The following is a 19,666-nucleotide window of genomic DNA, read 5'->3' as shown; positions in this document are numbered from 1 at the left end:
CCAACGCATTTGCATTCCTCAATCTGTTCGCAAAGAGGTTCTCTACCGTGCCCATGACCTTCACAGTCACCGCGGCTTCTCTCGAACATACTTGGCTCTTGTTCCTGTTGTTTGTTGGCCCTCTATGCGTCAACAAGTCGAACGTTATATCCTTTCCTGTCAATCTTGCATCCAATACAAATCTTATCGCAAGCCACAGATGGGACCGTCGCACAGTCAAGTAGCTCCGTCTGATCGTTTTGCTACAATCTCCATCGATGTTGTTTCCGGCTTCCCGCCTACTCGTTCTCATTACGACTCGATCTTCGTTTGTGTTGACAACTTTTCTGGCCGTGTCTTTCTGTCTCCATGCAAGAAGACTCTCACCTCTCAACAAGCTGCCGATCTTTTCGTTTCGAAAGTCTGCGCCAACCAAGGCCTTCCCAACGAAATCATTTCAGATAATGCAAAAATCTTCTCTTCTGCCTTCTGGACTAAACTTTTCGAACTCTTGCAGGTCAAAATCAAGCATTCTTCGCCTTACTATCCTCAAGGCAATGCTCGACCTGAACGCCTCAACTCCGTCTTGATTGAAGCTCTTCGCATCTACTGTGCCAATCGCGTCAACCATGACTGGGACAGATTTCTTCCCCTCTTCGAGATGCATTACAATTCTTCCGTCAAACGTTCAACAGGCCTTGCGCCATTCGAGATTATTTATGGCCGCAACGTCAAAACTCAACTGGCTCTCCCTGACCTTTCCAACTCGTCTGATGATCCTGACGACATTCGCGAAGCCATCCAAGTGCACATGGAAGCAGCTCGCGATGCCCTCGATCACATGGCTCGTTCAACTGAACAGACCCTTGACCAACACCGTCGCCCTCACAATTTCAACATCGGCGATCTCGTGTGGCTCTCAACGACGAATATTCCCATCACCGACAGCTTTCCCAAGCTCCGTCCTCGTTTTATTGGTCCCTTCAAAGTCCTCTCCTTTGTTTCTGACAACACTGTTCATCTCGAACTGACCGATCGCTTTCGTCATCTTGAACACAGCGTCTTCAACCTCAAGTGGCTTCGCCCCCATCAGGACCGTGATCCCAACTTCGAGCTTCACGTCGATCGACCGGATCCTCTTTCGACAGCTCAAGGCCTTGAATACGAAGTGGAACAAATTCTCGACAAACGTCAACGTGGTCGTGGTATCCAATATCTTGTTCATTGGAAAGGCTACCCTAACCCAGCTGATCACTCCTGGAAATCAGCTTCTGAACTCAACAAGAAATCTGGTATTCGTGCTTTAATTCAACAATTTGAATCTTCTTTATTAGCTCAAGCGTCACCTTCCCGCCGCTCTTCTTCCTCTTCTTCTGCTGATCCTTAACTCAAGATTCTTCTGAGCGAAGTCAACGACAGGTGGACCTTCTTGTCGTCTCGCAGTGGGAGCGATGTTGTATTCTGGACTCATACCGGACGCCCCTTGGACGTAGCGTAGGGAAATAGGATGACGATGCAGATTCCTGCAGTGGTGCTGCTGATCTGATGAGTGTGTGTGCTTAATAAACAGAGATCCTAAGATCATCTGAGCTCAACGTCTTACGCAAGGTTGTGTATACAACAGATGGTTTGTAATGTGCATCTTAACTTTGTTCCTGTGTTCATTGTAATTAGAACATGAGTAATATAATTGGACCATGCAACACCTTAAGCTGTTCTTCATCATGCTTGTACTTGCTTGCAACATCACCTACAACAGCATAAGCTAACATCTCACACACCTTGCAAGCGCTCGTTCTGCACAAACATTTCAGTTTCACTGCTAATCCAACACTTCCAAAAATGAAATAAAAAGAGAATAAAACTCTAAAAGTTAAGGTCATGGTACAAATTATTGAGTGATTTTAGAAGAAAACTCGATTGCTTTTTCCCTATATCACATTTGGTGGCCTTAAATTTGAACTCACAAATCAAGCAAAAAAAAGGGCGCAGGCAGGGGGAGGTTTAAAATGTCACAAATGACCCGGTCCTTCAAAATACCCAATTCTTTCGCACATCTATCTGCATGCTTTAGCCAATCAATTGAGCGAAAGTTTTACAATAACTACATTCAAATTTTAAATTGCAAGACGTTGGTACAACGTTAAGTACTACGAGTAGTGACACATAACAATTTTAATTTAAGAAGTAATGTAGAGCACGAAAGCCTGGAGATGGGTGGGGGTGGTATACGTTACATCGAAAGATGGGTAGGGTACCACGGCATATGAAGGTCCCGGCTCCACTGGGCAACTTGAACCCGGGGCGGCATCTTCATCATCCCGAGTCTTTTCGAACTTGCCGCGCCCTGCCAGTGTGAGTGTGCTATGGAGATCCTTCCGTACCGTGATGTTTTCTCCGGAAAGACGTGACGGTCGGACGGATCACATGGATCTTATATAGAGCTGATGGCCCAGTGGAACGTATGCCAGCCGTGCCAGTCAGATAGCGCCGAGTTAACAAAAACTCTCCTGTAAACCAAGATGACTTACGTGTTTGCGAGGCGGACGATGTAGGCGGCGGCAGCAATCTCTGGTCACAAGTTCTGTCTTCAAATGCTGGCGAGCAAACTTCTCTCGTCTTCTCTTTTATTTTCTCTCTTCTCAGACACTCTTATCTTTACTCTATCTCTCTTCATTGCATCCGCTCGCTATGCATCTCCCTTATCTCTTTACTGCACATCTAATAGCCCTGCATGAAAATCTTCTTCAGAATGGACAATCCTTGAATGGTTATTGCCCACTCAGCATGATCGGACTGTGAACTTGACATTGTATCATCGTATCCTGACTTGGATCTGCTGACATTCTTGTTTGTGTGACTTTCTGACGTCCGATGTAACGTACTATTTCAGAAACTCGGGGGGAGCCGGGATGGAACGTATGCCAGCCGTACCAGTCAGATAGCGCCGAGTTAACAAAAACTCTCCTGTAAACCAAGATGACTTACGTGTTTGCGAGGCGGACGATGTAGCGCTAGGGGTTTTAATAAAAAGGAGGTAGGCGGAGGGTAGGCGGAGGGTAGGCGGGGAGGTAGGCGGGTTGGTCCCTCCGCCATGTTTTGGCTGTGGTGGAGTGTGAAAAGAATGGTAAACGTAGGGTAAATAGACGTAAGGCGGGGGGGACGGGGGGTAAAATCGTTATTTTGAGGATAAATATATTTAGATCATCCGGCATGTGGCATATATATATAGCTATGGAAAAATGGAGTTTTCCCCCCCGTCCCCCCCGCCAAATAAATTAAGCATGTAATAGAGCGGAAAAAATAAAGAAAAGAAAAATTAAGCCGTTATGTGAAATAGGCGGGGGGTAGAGGCGGAGGCGGCGGAGGGTGGCGGCGGGGATAGATTATTTTGTTACTTAGGGGGGTTCGCAAAAACAACGTGTTTAATATTTTACCCCCTCACCCCACATAGATTTTTTTATTACACACTCCGTGTGTGCGCTCGTTTGTTTTTGGTTATTTTGTGTGATGATCCGCACCAATGCGCAGCTATTATTTTAATTGAATAAAATATAATAGGGATTCGGTAAGGAAAATAAAGAGGAATAAATGTATTTTTTGGGTGTTCGTAAAAATCATTAAAATTTTAAATTGATTTATAAAAGTTTGTCTCCTCACGTTTCCAATGTATTTACTTGCTAGCCTTTATCATTATCATTACCATTATTATACTAAATTATATTCTTTATTTTATTATTATCTATCTTTCTTTATTATAAATGAGTACTAGAAAACAAGAAAGGATCAAAAGAATATGATCATGTTAAGGGAATCATGCAAGATCTACAAACTTATGACGGCAAGTTGCCAAATAAACAATATGAAAAACCAGTCAAACCTAAGAAACTTATCAATGCAAATCAGCAATACAAGGATAAAGCGAGTGTTGGACCTAAACAAAAGAAAATGACAAACAGAGAAAGATATGATAAAGCAATTAAATTAAAAGTTGGAGATATCAAAACTAATAAATGTCCAGTGTGTGATCATCAATTTGATAAAACACCTTCAAAGGATGAATTTAAGACACATGTTAACAGCGATAAACATAAGAAAGTACCAGTTTAAATGTTATTCTAAAAGAAGCTAAAGATTTACAACTTGACCCTATTGATTTAACAACTGTCCTTAGACATCACCGCCATATCATGTTAATCATGCTTAAATATATTGAGAGCAAAAAGGGTTCTCCCTTTACATATTGGGATTACATACGAGCATTAGCAAGGCTTGCCAAAATATCTCTTGGAGATGATGATGAACTTTATAAGAAGCTTTCTAAGCTATCTGATGATTTTGATAAGGCAGTCTTAAAGAATATTGAGACTGATAATAAGCTCAATGTTGATGAAAAGAGAGTATTTGTTCCCTATTCTATCCTTTTGGATATGGTCGGTGAAATGAAAAAGCAATTTGAGGATGCTTTAGCTAAATATGGCCCTAACAAAGAAGCCACTTATAAAGTACATATGAATACATTGATATTAATGAGCTATTTATATACTCCACCTGTTAGGTCTGAGTTATCTAATGTGGTATTTACAAATACATTAGAGGGACTTGATAAAAAAACCAATTATGTTTATGTTAGTGATAACGAAAATGAGGTAGCTATGTACATTTTCAACACTATACACAAGAAGCATCCACCTATTAGATATTATGTAGGCTATCCAAATGGTGATGAACAAAATGACCCTTTAGCTAAGTTGTTAACTAGTTTCATTAGACTAAGCATGAGGATTTACCCTAGGAAGTATTATATTACACAATATAGGGATAGAAACCAGCCAGCAGGTCCGAATCAGGCTAAGTATCTTGCTAACATGTTTCAAAAACAAAACTTGAATGTTAATGGATTTAGAAGCTCTTATGTTAGTTGGTTATATAGCAATAATGTTTCCACTAAGATTCTTGAACAGGTGGCTTTAAAGATGAGGTCCTCTTTAAGGTCTCAACAATACTCTTATAAAAATGATAATTCTGAACAGATTAAGATTAAAAGGGAACCCGTTGATGATTCTGTTCCAATTACTATAAATGATGTTAATGAACCTATGTCACAAGCTATGGGACCCTCAACTTTGCATTACACGGATGTTGTAGAGGCTATGGGGAACTCCACTTCCCTACCACCAAGACCTAGAGAAGTCAATAATTACAAGGATATTGTCGAAGCTAATCGCCAACATCAAAGAAAATATGTTGAAAAGATTGGTAAAGATACTTATGCACAAAAACAAAAAGAATATAGAGCGAATAATAAAGATATATTGGCTTTAAGAAGGGTTTTGAAAAAGTATAACTCAGCGCATCAAAGAGAGCTTGTTTTAGAGTGTTGTATACACAACCTTGCGTAAGACGTTGAGCTCAGATGATCTTAGGATCTCTGTTTATTAAGCACACACACTCATCAGATCAGCAGCACCACTGCAGGAATCTGCATCGTCATCCTATTTCCCTACGCTACGTCCAAGGGGCGTCCGGTATGAGTCCAGATCGAGAGCTGAAATCCAAAGTTTGTATTCAGAAGGGTGCAAGAAACGCTTGGATTTGCGAATGACCTCGGCGACAGATTCTAACATCTCCTCAGGGTTAGGAGTGGGATACCTGGGGTTGCTGTGGACCATGGCATTAAGTTTTCGCAAGTCAGTGCAAAGACGATAGTTGGAGGGATCTGTAGGAGATCGAGGGTCGTTTTTGCGGCGACTGTAAAGCACGGGGAAGCCAAAGGGGCTGTTGGAAGGTTCGATGATGTTGCGAGATAGCAAATATTCCAACGTCTTTTGAAGTTCCTGTTCGAGGAAAAGCGGGAGCCGATAGGGTCGTAGACTGACAGGTTTAGCATCAGGTAAAATGTCAATGGTGGCCTGAAATTCACGAGAAATGTTATAATTGGCGGGCAGATCATCGGTAATGACATCAGAAAATTCGTCCAGAAGTAAAGAAATTGCTTGCTCCTCTGGGGACACATCAGAAGAACGAGCCGGAGAGAAAGAATTGGCTGACGGTGGCGTGGAGGATGAATCAACTTGGAGAACGCAAAGAAACCAATCGTCCTCATCGTTGTCTTGTTGTTGAGAAGCAAAAACATCGGTCAATGACAGGAAAGTAACTTGCGCAAAGGATTGGGGAGCTGTAAGAGAATTAAGCGGAACCATTTCACATGTCGGAAGACGCACGAGTTGTTGCTTGTGGGAAGATTCAATCCATACTTCACGGGTTCGGGCACGAAAAACAAGTCCATATCGAGTTTGCCACGTCAGGGAAAAAATGCATGTAGATAATGTAGAAGGCAGCACATTGAAATTATCGGTAAATGAGTGTTTGCCAATTGAGTAGGTAAGAGAAATAATGCCGAGAGTCTGTAAGTGAACTCCATTGGCGACGCATACAGGGATACGAATAGAGCTGTCAATAGCTGATAGCATCAGGAGAAATAGATGAACAAGTCAGGGGAAATTTGATGAGATCGGTGACCAGCGATGCTGAATTGTGCAGAACGGAAGGGGACGGAGTTTCGGCTGAGAAGATGAAACGAGAACAAAGCTGGGGCTCCGTAGAAGAAGAGGGCATGCTCGTCGTCGAACTGCAATAACCGAGAGCATGACCTGCGGTACCCTATTCCTGAGGCGGGGGATCAGCAGGAGGCTGAGCTCTTGCTGACGAGGACGAAGAGACTGTCCCAGGAGGAGCAGAAGCGGATGCGACTGCAGGGGAATGCGTGACGGGAGAGCCCGGGTTAGGAGCTGGAGCACCATTCTGAAGGAGAGCCGTGATGGCATTGACGATGGCGGCTTGACTCGCTGGAGGATGGGAGGGCTGTGTCACGGCGGAAGAAGCATTGCGATCAGCTTGCTTTTTCTTGCGGCAGTACTTCAACGTGTGTCCAGAACGTTTGCAGTACGTGCAGAAATAATTTGGGGGAGAACCGGAGGACTGCGCGGGAGCTGGGGAGGGCTGAACTCCTGGCGTCGACTGAGAGGGTTGAAGGGCACAAATAGGCTGTGGAGCCGGAACCAAAGAAGACGGTTTGACGAAGGCGAAAGCTTTCTGTGCTAGAAGGGACATCGTGGCCGCTGTAGCAGGATGCATGTGCGCTATGGGGACCATGACGAGTCGAACTTCCGGGTCGAGAAATCCGTTGGCGAATTGTTGAAGAAGATTGTGCTCTTGAAATACGACAGTTTCAGATTTGTAGAGTAAGAGTTCGTCAACATAACGTTGCGTCCGAAGAGTATAATCAGTGATCGATTCGTTGACGCCTTGACAGAGATTGGTCACTTGGTGCTGTAGTTTGGCGATGTGAGCCGCGGGAGGAAATTGCTGCGTGATGAAAAGACAGAATTCCGACCAGGGAAGAAGAAACCATTCGTCAAGAGGACGATCGTGAGACATGCGTTGAAGAACAGAGTCATCAAGAAATGTCGTTGTATAGTAAACCCACAGGTTGCCGGGAATGCGTTGAACAGACAGAGCGCGTCCCATCTGAGAGAGCCAGCTGTGAATGCTTCGAGAGTCAGCCTGACCGAGAAAGGGGGTGATGGACGTTCTGGGCTGAAATTTTGGGAGTTTGTCACCAGGGAAAGGTTGAGAAGGACGGACGGGCGTGGGCTGAGGAATCAGCGACATGCACGCGTCACGAGAGGGATTCTGCTGCATGTTAGAAGCACGAATACCTGGCAACGGAGTCATCAGTCGCTCTGGTAAGAGAGAAACTGGAGGGGGAGCTTCGGGAATCGACGAAGGGTCTGACTCAACCGGGATGACATGCGTCTGCATCAGCCGAGGGCTGGGAGGGGAGGGAGAACTCGCCATGCGCGGAGACGTCTGCGCGCTAGACGGTGCTGGGAGGGGCTTCAAGCGCTGGATTGCTGCCACAGAGGTTGAAAGGGCGGAAACCAGACGGTCTTGAAGTTCGTAGGATTGAGCAAGTAGACGATCATTGAATTCCTGAGATTGCTCAAATTGACGATCCAGCTTGCGTTCAAGTGCTTCTTGACGTTGCTGGGCATCTGCGTTCTGTTGCAGGAGTAAAGCAAAAAGTTGACGAAGAGATGGTTCCTTGTCGTTGGTGGCAGGAGAATCTCGACCTGAAGACATCGCAGAAATGGGCTCTGCGGCAGGGGCATTCCGACCCGAAGACATCGCAGGGATGGGCTCTGCGGCAGGGGTACGCGGAGAAAAAGCACCAAAAGCGGAAGGACGGGAAGCATGCGGAGCCGGAGACTCCTGTCCGAAGATAGACGGGGCTGGTACTGGCGTGAAAAAGAATGGGCGAGCACCAGAAGCCGGATGGGAATCCTGCTGTGGTCGATCTTGCATAATTGAATCATCATCTTTCGTTGCAGAAAAAGGACGGGGGAATTGAAACTGTTGAGCTCCAACATTTGGGTGGATCGAAGTTGAATCAGAGACTTGTTCCGTAGATTTCGGAATCCTTCGTTCACTGGTCTGAGCCTTACGCGATTTTCTCACTTTCAATACTGATAGTTTGCTTGCTTTCTTTGCTGAAATCATCCTTTGAGATTCTGAATCAGTGCTGGAATGTGAACCAATTCGCTACCATATGTTGTATACACAACCTTGCGTAAGACGTTGAGCTCAGATGATCTTAGGATCTCTGTTTATTAAGCACACACACTCATCAGATCAGCAGCACCACTGCAGGAATCTGCATCGTCATCCTATTTCCCTACGCTACGTCCAAGGGGCGTCCGGTATGAGTCCAGAATACAACATAGAGTGAGCTCGAGTTTGGATGGTAAAAACAAAAAAGACAAGCGGATGGAATGTTTTCTTGTTCGATTGCCTGTTCAAAAACTGGCAATGGAGTCCCACTTGCGTCACAAGTACCGATGGTAGGATGAGATAGCTGCGTCATTGCAGCATGTAGCTCAGGAATTTTCCCTCGTAGCTGAGTCATTTTGAACCTTCACCCTGAGGCCTTGATGATAGAGTCACGCATCTGTGTGCAAAATGTTTGGCCTACGTCAGCCTGCCACTTGCCCTGTGATGAACAAGACGAGGAGCACAATATAGAGCCAGAGATCATCGACCGCTGGGAGCTGCGTGTCCTAGTAGAAATTGATTTGATCCAGGCCATACACCCACATCCCATCATACCTTGCGCCTAATATGCGTGATCGAGGTAGAGAAATCGTGTACGCGATCTTCTTGCTCATCGTAGTGAACGAGCAAGTCACAACCAGGCGATGGCAAAGATGGAATTGGCTGCAAGGCATAACATGCGCCTACAACAACGCCTGATGCGCACGGGTACGTCCGCATTAATCGTGCTCACTTGTTTTGTTCGGATTTACAAACACGCCTTCCTTCAGTCGTGATGCTACACTTGCAGTATCCCGACGAAGAAGAAGCCGCAATCATCGTGGCAACTCATCAGTTACCAGATCAATCGATCATCCAATGCACAACACGGTCAAGTTTACTAATCTTGCGCATACCCACAACCAAACTCGCTCCTCCAATCCAATGAAGAACTGAACAAGCAGCGTTGTTGTATCAAGCTATTTTCAGTTGATTGATAGCTGGGGGGCAAATACTAACGCGTCTGAGAAGTGAACATCGCGCAGAACAAATATCAAATTACTCTCTTGACCCAAACTAGGATAAACGTAGAGCTACTATATGTGACTCTATTGCTTTTTTTCTTATATTACAACGTCGCAGGTTATACGACAGGGACAGCTTCCTAAGGTCCGCAAGGCCCCTAATCTGAGGCGGCCGGGTAGAGAAAGAGATCAAGAGTGTAGAGGATCCGAGGAGGCATGCAGAACTTCGTGAAGACAAGGAGCAGCTTCGCACAAAAGAGGAGCAGCTTCGCAAAGACAAGAAGCAGCCAGAGTCAGATGCTGGGCTTGATCGCGTCGGCTTGTGCAATGACAAGAAATACTTCCGTGTAGATACCTCTTACTTGATGGTGGTCGGCGATGGGAACAGCAGACAAGAGCGTCTGCTCTATTGCCGAGAAGCCTTCTTGAAGCAGCATACTTTCCTGAGAGAGCGGGTGCTTGACCGAGGGCACTGACGGCGACGTTATCCTTCTTGTCAGGCTGAATGCTGTAGCAGACGGCTTTTGTGTTCAGGTCGCAGGTAGTGAGGCCGACAGACCGTCCAAGGCTGCCGTTTCCTTGTTTGGCGAGGCTTTCACTTTGCTCCGAGCCAGGTCCGGTCACTGGGCACCGCAGCCCGTTATGGAGTACACTGATCAAAGATTTAAGTTAGGAGTGAGATGCCGCGTCACCTGCAAGGCGTTCCTGGCACTAGGCCGATGGCACGGGTTAATCCTGGATTTCAGCGTGTCACACGTATTTGACAAGGATGGGATTAGCCCGAATACTGCGGCAACGAGAAAACTCTTGGAGGGATTGAGCAGTGTTTCCTCGTTGTACACCGAGATGCCTTGCTATATCAAGCCATGTCATCAAAGAAGTGTGGTGGCTGGCGGAGCGCCCAGCACCATTCTGAAATGAAAAGATCCTTGCAGTGTGGGAGGCGTGAAAGAGCGCCTCCGGGACCCTCCATGAGTCGTCTTGTATCTCTCTGTTTTTGTATCAATGAAATCTCAAAGCATTACTCTACTCTGCTTGGACTCCTCCTCAGTTCAAAGGTGGAAACGCAACCTTCGCCTTCTTCTTCTCCTCGCCTTTCTTCCATCCATATCCCTCCAGCGCCCCACAGTCTTCGACAGGGCTTATCCGGAACACCGGCATCCTCTGATTCGGGATGAGGAAGATGATCTCCACCTTCCATGCACGACCTGGAGGAATGCCGAGGGCCGTGAGAGCATCCAGGAAGAAAGAAAGCTTCAGAGCATGCTTCTCTCTCACGGTTACCTGAACAAACACTGCCTTCTTGGCATTCTTGTCTACGATCAATGCATCGTATCCTCCCTGAAGCTCGCTGATCGGCCTAAAGCATACTGCAGTGCGAGGGAGAGAATGATTGCCTTGCAGCGGATCAAAGAACACGACGCTATGTCCTTTCCAAGGCCGAGCCTCACGTGGTCTGTTATGTGATCTGCGGTAAGTCAATCTCAAGCCCCGTTGCACCTCCTTGAAAAAGATCATCTCGAATAAGCATCCCTTCACTGCCGCATTGGATATGCTGTATTTGGAAAAAACTCTCTTCAACTCCTCTGCTTCAATTTCGTGCATAAGCTTCCAGGAAATATACTCGCTTGCTGGCAACCACCTTACCTCACCGTCGATCGCGAAAGTTGCTATCAAGCGATTGACCAACTGCGTCGAAGAAGCGCCTATGTTGCCCCTGAAGATAAGCTCCAGATCTGGAACACTCCGAAACGCTTGATGGATAAACTTAACCACATCGTACGCGCTCATTTCGAACATGTGCCGACACGACCCACCAGCGAGGTAATGCTTCTGCCTGACCCGCGCTTCTTTCGACCTACCCAACTGCATCTTCTTGATACCCAATCTGCTCAGATCCAGCAGACCCAGATCCATCTCCAACATGGATTCTACTTCCTCATAAAACTCGTCTGACTGCACTGCCTGCAAGTATTCATCAATGGTCCAGGAGACGACGAGATGCTCTTCCAACTGCAGCAGCTTATCCTCGTGATAGTAAATTTTGTCCCTAGAAGCCATGGATGTCACCACCACCAACCGTCGATTGCTTCTGTCGATGTCACGCCACCTTCTGCATGCATCAAAGGCTTCCCAATGATTTGGTTGGTGTCCTAAGAACCCATCCAGTACAACGAAACGCCTGTTGCCGTTGGACCATTCTCTGAGCAACGTCTCCACCAGCTTCCCGGCAGTTATCCTCTCGATTACGCATGTTCGTCTCGTACTACCTGCGACCTGAACACAAAAGCCGTCTGCTACAGCATTCAGCCTGATGAATGTCACACTCCATTCGTTCATGTCCAGCATCAACAAGAAGGATAACGTCGCCGTCGTCTTTCCTGTCCCTGGCGAGCCCATTATCCACCCAAGGGCACCCCTGTCCAGCACCCGCTCTCTCAGGAAAGTATGCTGCTTCAAGAAGGCTTCTCGGCAATAGAGCAGACGCTCTTGTCGGCTGTTCCCATCGCCGATCACCATCAAGTAAGAGGTATCTACACGGAAGTATTTCTTGTCATTGCACAAGCCGACGCGATCAAGCCCAGCATCTGACTCTGTCCAAGCAATGCTCGCTCCCGACAAGGGACTCTTCTGAAGGCTGCCCTCTCTGAATAAAAGCAGCTGTCGAAGCTGCTCCTCTTTCTTGCGAAGCTGCTCCTCCTTCTTGCGAAGCTGCTCCTCCTTCTTGCGAAGCTGCTCCTTGTCTTCACGAAGTTCTGCATGCCTCCTCGGATCCTGTTGCCCTACACTCTTGATCTCTTTCTCTACAACCTGAATATCGTTCTCTACACTCTTGATCTCTTTCTCTACACTCTTGATCTCTTTCTTTACACTCTTGATCTCCTTCTGTAACCCCTTGATCTCTTTCTCTACCCCCTTTTCGGAGCTCTCATCTCCTCCGCGCAGAGTGAGACATTCTCGGACATTACCAATATTCCGTAGGTCACTCTCAGGGTTGTCTAGCAAAGTTTGTGCAGACCTTGTTTGGAATCCTCCGCTCAAACATGTCAAAGGTGTCAAAGATCTAGCAACCTCGAAGGCCCCACAAAAGCTTCCGTCCAGCTCCCTCCCATCAGCGAACTGCACGTTTGCCGGTCTCTTGAAGCATGCGAAGAGGACAAGCAAACCACGCATGGCAGGTACCGGCACAGCGGAGGCAGGCGCCATCTCATCGGTCTTTACTCAAAGTTAAGTTAAAAATCAGTACGACGACAATCAATTTTAGAGCTGCGCGTCCGATCTCAGGCCCAGTTCCCGGGCCTTCCTGAGCCTTCAAGCCGCTGATCACGGTTCATCAGTGAGGCCAGTTTTTCCGCCGGGAAGGCCCTTACCTCTTGTAGTAGCACCACCCCACTGGGTTGGAAGGATCGGACTGAATTAACGGTTTGAGAGCAAAGTGTCGGGCCGTACTTTCCGAGTTCTCAGGCTGCTAGCCAGTCTGATTCTTCTGTGATTCCGGGCACTAATGTCAAATTCTTTGTTGCCTTGTCTGTTCAACGGTTCGACCAGGGCCCGGAATCTCCTCGATCCAGTCAAAGAAACCGTTCAACGGTTTTCTATTTCCTATGTGAATAATCAAATATATTCTCTGTAACATTCTTTCAAGTTCTAGATCGGAATTATGTGTTAGCTTTTTAGGGATCTCTTTTATTGCATTCACTCCTTTTTCAAATATCTTTTTGAAAGGTATAACACCACCTTTCTGTTTAGGTTTTATTTTAGGCTCTAGTGTTATGTTAGGATTTCTTATCCTATCAAGTATTTAGCCAATAATACTTCAAACCTAGGTCGAAATTTGGTTGAGTATAACTCTTTGCTTTGAAGAGTTTGAATAGTTCATCAGATAAACCATCATATTTAATGCCATTGATTTCGATATTGTTATAGCTAGAGTTATAATGTTCCATTATTGGATATACTATGTGTGGATTTATGAAGGCAGATATGATCCATACATATTCAGTTTTGTCAAATATATCATATACTGTCTTTTTGTTTGTATTGTATAAGATTGAAGCTATCTTCTTTAAGCTTCCCATTATATTTGCAGCTGGATACATTCTATCTATTTTGATAAGAACTTGATATGTAAATACAACCATAACCTTCATAAAATCGTCATCCAGATACATCATTCGCTTAGAAATTAAATTCATTGACAGAAAATGGAAATGCAAACCGGAGCAAACAAGGAGGAAAAGGAGAAAACCTACAAACCCGCCTCAAGAAAACACCAGGAAACGGATACACTTGGTGTGTTTCATGATGCATACGAGGAGGGAGAGCAGGGAGAAGACCAGCCCGGACACGATCCCCTGCAGTATGTTCTTCAAGTTGTCGTCGCGATGGTTGTGCGGCGCCTCCTTGCAGAAGAGGATGAATGCCAGTATGCTCGCCGTCTCCACCCGCTTGTCTTGCATGCAGGAGGATATGAAGATGACGACCGCCGCTCCGTTGAAGAGCGGGGTGCACGGTGAGGAGGAAGAGCGATATCTGGCGGAAGGATGCCCCTGTGACCTGTTGTACGGTGTCCCATCCCATGAACACCACCGTGTTCGATGAATATCGTCATCCTGACTCTCAGCAGCATGCTGCGGGTCATGGAATCGTTGAATATGCAGGGCACGATGGGTTACCACGCGATCAACACGCTTTCTACCTGCAACGTGAGGGATCGGTTGTATCATGCGATCAACGAGGAGCGTTTCATGAGAGCCAAGCTGTTCACGGATGCTACCTACCTCCCCAGCCTGAAGACGGTGGGGGAACTGTTGCCCTCCTTCCGCCGTCTGAGGCCCACTACGGATCTGAGCAATACGAACAGCATAAGGACGCATCTCTCCAAGATGCTGAACGTCTCAGTGCAGCCACTACACGATCGACTTTGTCTTTAAGCAGACCCCCGTTCTCGACCGCCTGCGCAGTCGCCTGGATGAGGTGCTCCGCCTCTGTGACAATATGATGTGCAGAGATTACGTCAACGAGATCCGGCATGTATTCTATGTGAAGAATCTCCTGTTCCACGAGATCTTCACCAATTTCTATCTGGACAGGGTGCAGAATGGGCTGGACAATATGGTCTTTGACACATTCCAAGGGAGGGGTACGGCCAACGTCTACGTCAACCTCGTGTTTGACAGGGAGAAATTCGAGAAGCTGAGGGAGAACGGCGTGTCTCTCTATGCCACCAGGGCTGACTACAAGAACTTCCTGGCGAAGTTTGTCATCTTCAGGATGATGAGCGATTTCCCTGACGACGTCATGTTCAGCACGACGAAGGCGACGAAGAAGGCGAAGGGCGCCGCCTTGTAGATCACGATGCGGTCCACGCGTGGGGCCATCATCTTTGTGCAGATGTCGTCCGGCACCTGCTTGAGGGTGCAGGTGAAGAGGAGGAAGGAGACCATCGATGAGGCTATGCACACGTAGGAGAATACAGAGAAGCAATTGCTCACAGACTTCAGCGGGTCGTGGTCCGGCTCATGCATGGCGCGATGGATGACGTTGATCGTTGCAGGGGCTTGCTGGATGATCATCCCTGTGATCAGAGCGATCGCGCTCAGGGTGTTGGTCACCAGGATAACTTGATTACTCTACTCATTCAAGGACTGGACTCGAGATGTAGTTCAGCAGTGGCTGGCAGAACTGATGAGATTGTGAATGCCGAGACACTCACTGATGCAATGGATTTGATTGCAGACTTAATTCTGAACCTCTGGAGTTGCAAGTTAATACCATTCTTGGCAGTACACAAAACCAGACTGTGCTCCCAACTCGTAGACAGAGAGCTGACATATTCTCTGTCACAGCAAGGCTTCCTTTTCTTCCTGAGTCAGATCTATCAGGATTTTTCTCGCCAGACTTCATGGTGAATCTACTTTCAGCCGCCCGACTAGTGGAAAGTGGTTACTTTGTTATTCTCACCTGACTAGGGACTCTACCATGTCTGGTCTCAGGGGGGCGACGGATCACATGGATCTTATATAGAGCCCAGACTTGCCGAGCCCAAACACTGAGAAATTGTAACTGTTCTGGAACGGTACGGTACTCCATTCAGACTATTCGATGGAATGACCAGAGGAAGCATCCTCGGGGCGGACAATACCCCTGGTTATCTGTATATAAGCAGGGGGTCTTGTCTTCTTCTCTCTCTCTTCCCCTCTCTTCTCTCTCTCTCTTCCCCTCTCTTCTCTCTCTTTCTTTTCTCCTCATTATCTCTCTCTTCTCTCTTCCTTTCTCACTATCTCTTAATCTTTTCTTTCTCCTATCCTCTCAGTCTCTGTTATCTTCCTATCCTTACTCTGCTTATAAATACTCTTATCTCAGAAGTCAATCACCTACCTGCTCTAACTTCGCTACTGCATACAATCCATCAAGACGTGTAATGTGGCCCGGGTCGTGATGGGGACGTTCTTGCTGTAGCCAGAATCGCGCAGCTGCTTAGATCAAAGTCAAGCGCCCCGCCGGGGCGCTTGACGCAGGCTCTCCCGGTCCGGGATCGCGAGGGCCTGCGAGGGCGACGCCGCGCCCTTCGTCGCCTTCCGAGTCCCGCGACGGGCGGGTGGTGGCGCTGTACGCGAAGGGGGGCATGCGGGTGCTGCCCGGGGCGTTCAGGGAGGAGGACCGCGGGATCGCCGGGGCGTGCGCGCAGGGCGGGGGGCTGAGGGGCACGGTGGGGCCTGCCAGGCCGACCCCGAGCTCGGCCGCTTTGTAAGAATGATGCCGGATGCGATGCACAGAGTGGCACAGGTATCATTTGAATCAAGTACATGTTTAGGATATTGTGTAGCTTATTGATGATAATCATCTTTGCGACCGTTTGATCTGAAATAAAGTCTATTCACGGTCACTGTGGCGGCCTTGGCGTACGGTACCGTAGCGGCTCAACGGTTCCGGCGCCAGGTCCGATTCCGGCGCCGGAACGGGAGACAGCGTGCGGTCAGTGCCGAGCGCCAGTCGCACAGTCACCGGTTGCCATCGTGTCGGAACATAGGCTGCGAGCACGCTGGCAACTTTGCGGCGAGCGGCTGAGATTAGTGAACCGTCAGAAAGTTCTCAAACGAGGAAGCGCCCACGGCTGTGCAAGAATCGCAGACAGCATCCGAAGTTGTTGCTCTTTAGTGGATGCAATCAGGCTTCTGGAACTTCGGAACCGAGATGCAGCATGGTGGTCGGCCCTGGGGTAGCCGCTGGAAGGGCTTTGGCTGACTCATCGTTTTAGCTAGTTTCCAATCACGGTTTCAGACTCTGTGACGAGTCAATCATGCGTTGTTCCGAGGCATGGAGGGATAGGTCACGATTCTTGCAGACCTCAGGATGAAGCAGCCTACTAGGAGGGTGATGAAGGGAGAGAAAGTTTTGAGATCTCCCGGCAGCGACATCACGTCCAAGCATCGACTTTGCTCAATCTTCAGCCAAAGGCGGATTACTTCGTTTGGCATGCGAGCAAGCACAGAGGAGGAGACGAGTGCTGGACTAATAGACAAACGACACGAGGTACAAGTGAACCTGCTTACTGTGTCATCAACTTGCTCCATTCAAGTGGCCGTGGACTCGTCAGTGGGATGCAGGTTCAGAGATCACAAGTATCGTTTGCACATCTTTTTATGGAGCCATACTAAGTCTGTGCTACATCTGGTGTGGAGTGAAGCACTAGTATAGAAAAGCAAAAGCAAAAGAAGCATCTGCATATTCATGGAGTTCCTTGCAGTTAAAAGGCAACCGTTGCATTGCACCGTGATTGCAAGTTTAGCCCTTCTTGTTGCCGACGTCCACATACTTCTTCAGGTACAAGTTCTTTTTGAAAACCTCGTACATGGCATCTGCAACATCCACGTCTATGGACTTGTAATTCCAGCCTGTCGACTCTGCGGTTTAGGACTCCGCCATGACGTATTTGCCGCCCTTCCCTTTCTTGAACTCGAACGGGCGGAGGATCGTGAAGTCCACAGTGCCCCTGTATTCTTTTCGAAGCCACGTCTCAAACACCTCGTTGTCTGCATAGATGTTCAAGTGTTGAGGATGCATGGCTGCACAAACCTTCGGAAAAACCAACCGGCGTTGGGGTGGTCGTGGCAAGAGTGTCGTCGACCTTGAGCGGCGATATTGCCCGAGGCTGCTCAATCACAACAGCTGGCTGAAGTTCTTGTCTTGCATCATAATTCTGCATATCATTGGGAGAATCAGATTCTTCAGGAGACATGCTGTTCATCACAAGGCTGCCCGTGCAGCCTACACAGGAGACATGGCCTAGTAGATTCATCATCCTCGTTTTATGGCTCATTGGTGTCCTCGGTAGATTCCTCTAAATTTTGCTCTCCCGCACTAGTCTACCCTCCTGCTGAAAAGCCGTGCAAGCTCTCCGAAAAATCTCTTCTCCTCTTCAGCTGCAGCTGATTCATGTCACTCATGGAGATCCGCCCTCGCTTAATCAGGTTCGAGTCCCTCTGCACCAACTCTGCTACCGCGGATTCGACCGCCTTATCCTTGCCGACGGATGCAACATCCAATACCTTCATAGACAGCCTCTCAACCAGATACGGTGGCGGACAGTTGGCGCTTGTAGTAATTGGAAAGATCCATTTTATCCCGTTCCAACTGCTGCAGCTGCAGCTGCTTTCATGCTCCATGAGTCCTTTCGCAGAAGGTTCTAGAATCTGGGGAGTTACTGGAGCATGCATATCGCCACGTCAAACGCTTTCCGACTCTCCGAGGTTCCTCCCCCAGCACCTGGCATGCCTCCTCCAAATATGCGGAAGCGCGATCAGGAGAAGCACCTGTGGCCAAGATTCGTACTCGCGCACGGGCAGCTGAGCAGCTTGCAAGTACTCTGCTTTGGAACCTAGGATCCAAACCCATCCTCATAGACCAGCTGGCCTCGGAAGCTGAGTTCACGTCGATGACGGGACCCAGATATGACAGGACCCAGGCATCACAAGGGGCAAAGAGACTTGCAGACGAAGAAAGGGCCAGGCCTAGAATGAAACATCTTGTACGATTCATCTCAACGGTCTCTCAAATCGCAATGGCGATCTGTCCGCGACAAACTGTTTCGAGGATGAATATCTCAAGAATGAAAATCTGTACATTGCAAAACAAACATTTTATATTCAGAGATACATACAAATTGTCATTCTCTATACTTGTTCGCTTTGTACACGTCTTAACTTTTGACATTTTGTCCTTTCTATCTCTTCTTCCGTAGACCTACAACCAGACACAGTTCGTTGTCCCTGAAATCTAGGCATTTGTCCTGTGAATCCTCCTCGTGTATCCAAAGATTGAGATGTATAAGTTTACGAGATCTAGGTTGGGACCTGCACTCATTCTTTTTGTCCCGTGTTCCTTCTTCTGCGTTGAAAAGCTTCTTCTCCCCGCGTTGTTTCCAAGAATGATTCGCTTTTTTGGTGGTCATACACAAAATGCAGATTGTAATCGAATTTTTTTGAGAGCTCAGTGCATGCTTTGTTGAATATCCTCAAGAAATCTTTCTTGTTCAAATGACCTATCAAAGGCCAGAGGTTTTCAACGCTGTCTGTGCACAGCGTCCGTGCATTGAAGTCATACTCCTGTTCACCCAACACACCTGATGACAACCCCCTCATGTGCTTCTTGCCCACACTCATCCAATCCACATCTCTTAGAAGCCAGGTTCGAGCCCTAAGAATGAGATTTCTTCTTTCAGACTTGGTGAGGATGTGAAGGCCGTTCATTGCTTCTGCCATTCTTGCTGTTCCAATGTGTCCCTCTGCATTCAGAAGCGATATGGCCTTGCTGCTGAACATTTTTGACATGATATCCATTGATTGAGGGTCCGTGCACCCATCGACTTCCAGCTGCGTTAGCCATGACGAATTCTTCTTGGAAATATCAGTGTACGCAGCATGCCCTTGTTTAGCCTCTTGCTGTGCAGTCGGGTGTCTCCCCGAGCCAACCGTGTGCCTGACATTCTTCAGTAAATGATTGATACATGGCGCAAAGAAAAGTAGCTTCTTTGTTGTTGGAGAGATAACTGAGGGTTTGACAAGTAC

At 47.4% G+C, this 19,666-nt stretch overlaps 4 protein-coding genes across 4 annotated transcripts; 2 read left to right on the top strand and 2 right to left on the bottom strand.

Annotated features, from left to right (window-relative positions):
• Positions 1–9,269: 9,269 nt before the first annotated feature.
• GUITHDRAFT_103566 (hypothetical protein) lies at positions 9,270–10,517 on the top strand (the record flags this gene model as incomplete). Its single annotated transcript, XM_005837905.1, has 3 exons — positions 9,270–9,300; positions 9,777–10,051; positions 10,131–10,517. 3 exons carry the CDS (start codon positions 9,270–9,272, stop codon positions 10,515–10,517), a joined length of 693 nt encoding a protein of 230 aa, XP_005837962.1.
• Positions 10,518–10,643: 126 nt separating this feature from the next.
• Positions 10,644–12,770, bottom strand: GUITHDRAFT_103565 (hypothetical protein; the record flags this gene model as incomplete). The annotated part of the gene is made up of 1 exon (XM_005837904.1): positions 10,644–12,770. One exon carries the CDS (start codon positions 12,768–12,770, stop codon positions 10,644–10,646), a length of 2,127 nt encoding a protein of 708 aa, XP_005837961.1.
• Positions 12,771–14,224: 1,454 nt separating this feature from the next.
• Positions 14,225–14,948, top strand: GUITHDRAFT_103564 (hypothetical protein; the record flags this gene model as incomplete). The annotated part of the gene is made up of 2 exons (XM_005837903.1): positions 14,225–14,395; positions 14,499–14,948. The coding sequence occupies 2 exons, from the start codon at positions 14,225–14,227 to the stop codon at positions 14,946–14,948; spliced, it is 621 nt and encodes a 206-aa protein (XP_005837960.1).
• Positions 14,949–17,510: 2,562 nt separating this feature from the next.
• Positions 17,511–17,805, bottom strand: GUITHDRAFT_103563 (hypothetical protein; the record flags this gene model as incomplete). Its single annotated transcript, XM_005837902.1, has 2 exons — positions 17,511–17,632; positions 17,676–17,805. The coding sequence occupies 2 exons, from the start codon at positions 17,803–17,805 to the stop codon at positions 17,511–17,513; spliced, it is 252 nt and encodes an 83-aa protein (XP_005837959.1).
• Between the last annotated feature and the right edge of the window lie 1,861 nt (positions 17,806–19,666).

Source organism: Guillardia theta (genome assembly GCF_000315625.1).
Source record: "Guillardia theta CCMP2712 unplaced genomic scaffold GUITHscaffold_13, whole genome shotgun sequence".
NCBI classification, from domain to species: Eukaryota; class Cryptophyceae; order Pyrenomonadales; family Geminigeraceae; genus Guillardia; species Guillardia theta.
This window is presented reverse-complemented; position numbering and strand designations above follow the sequence as displayed.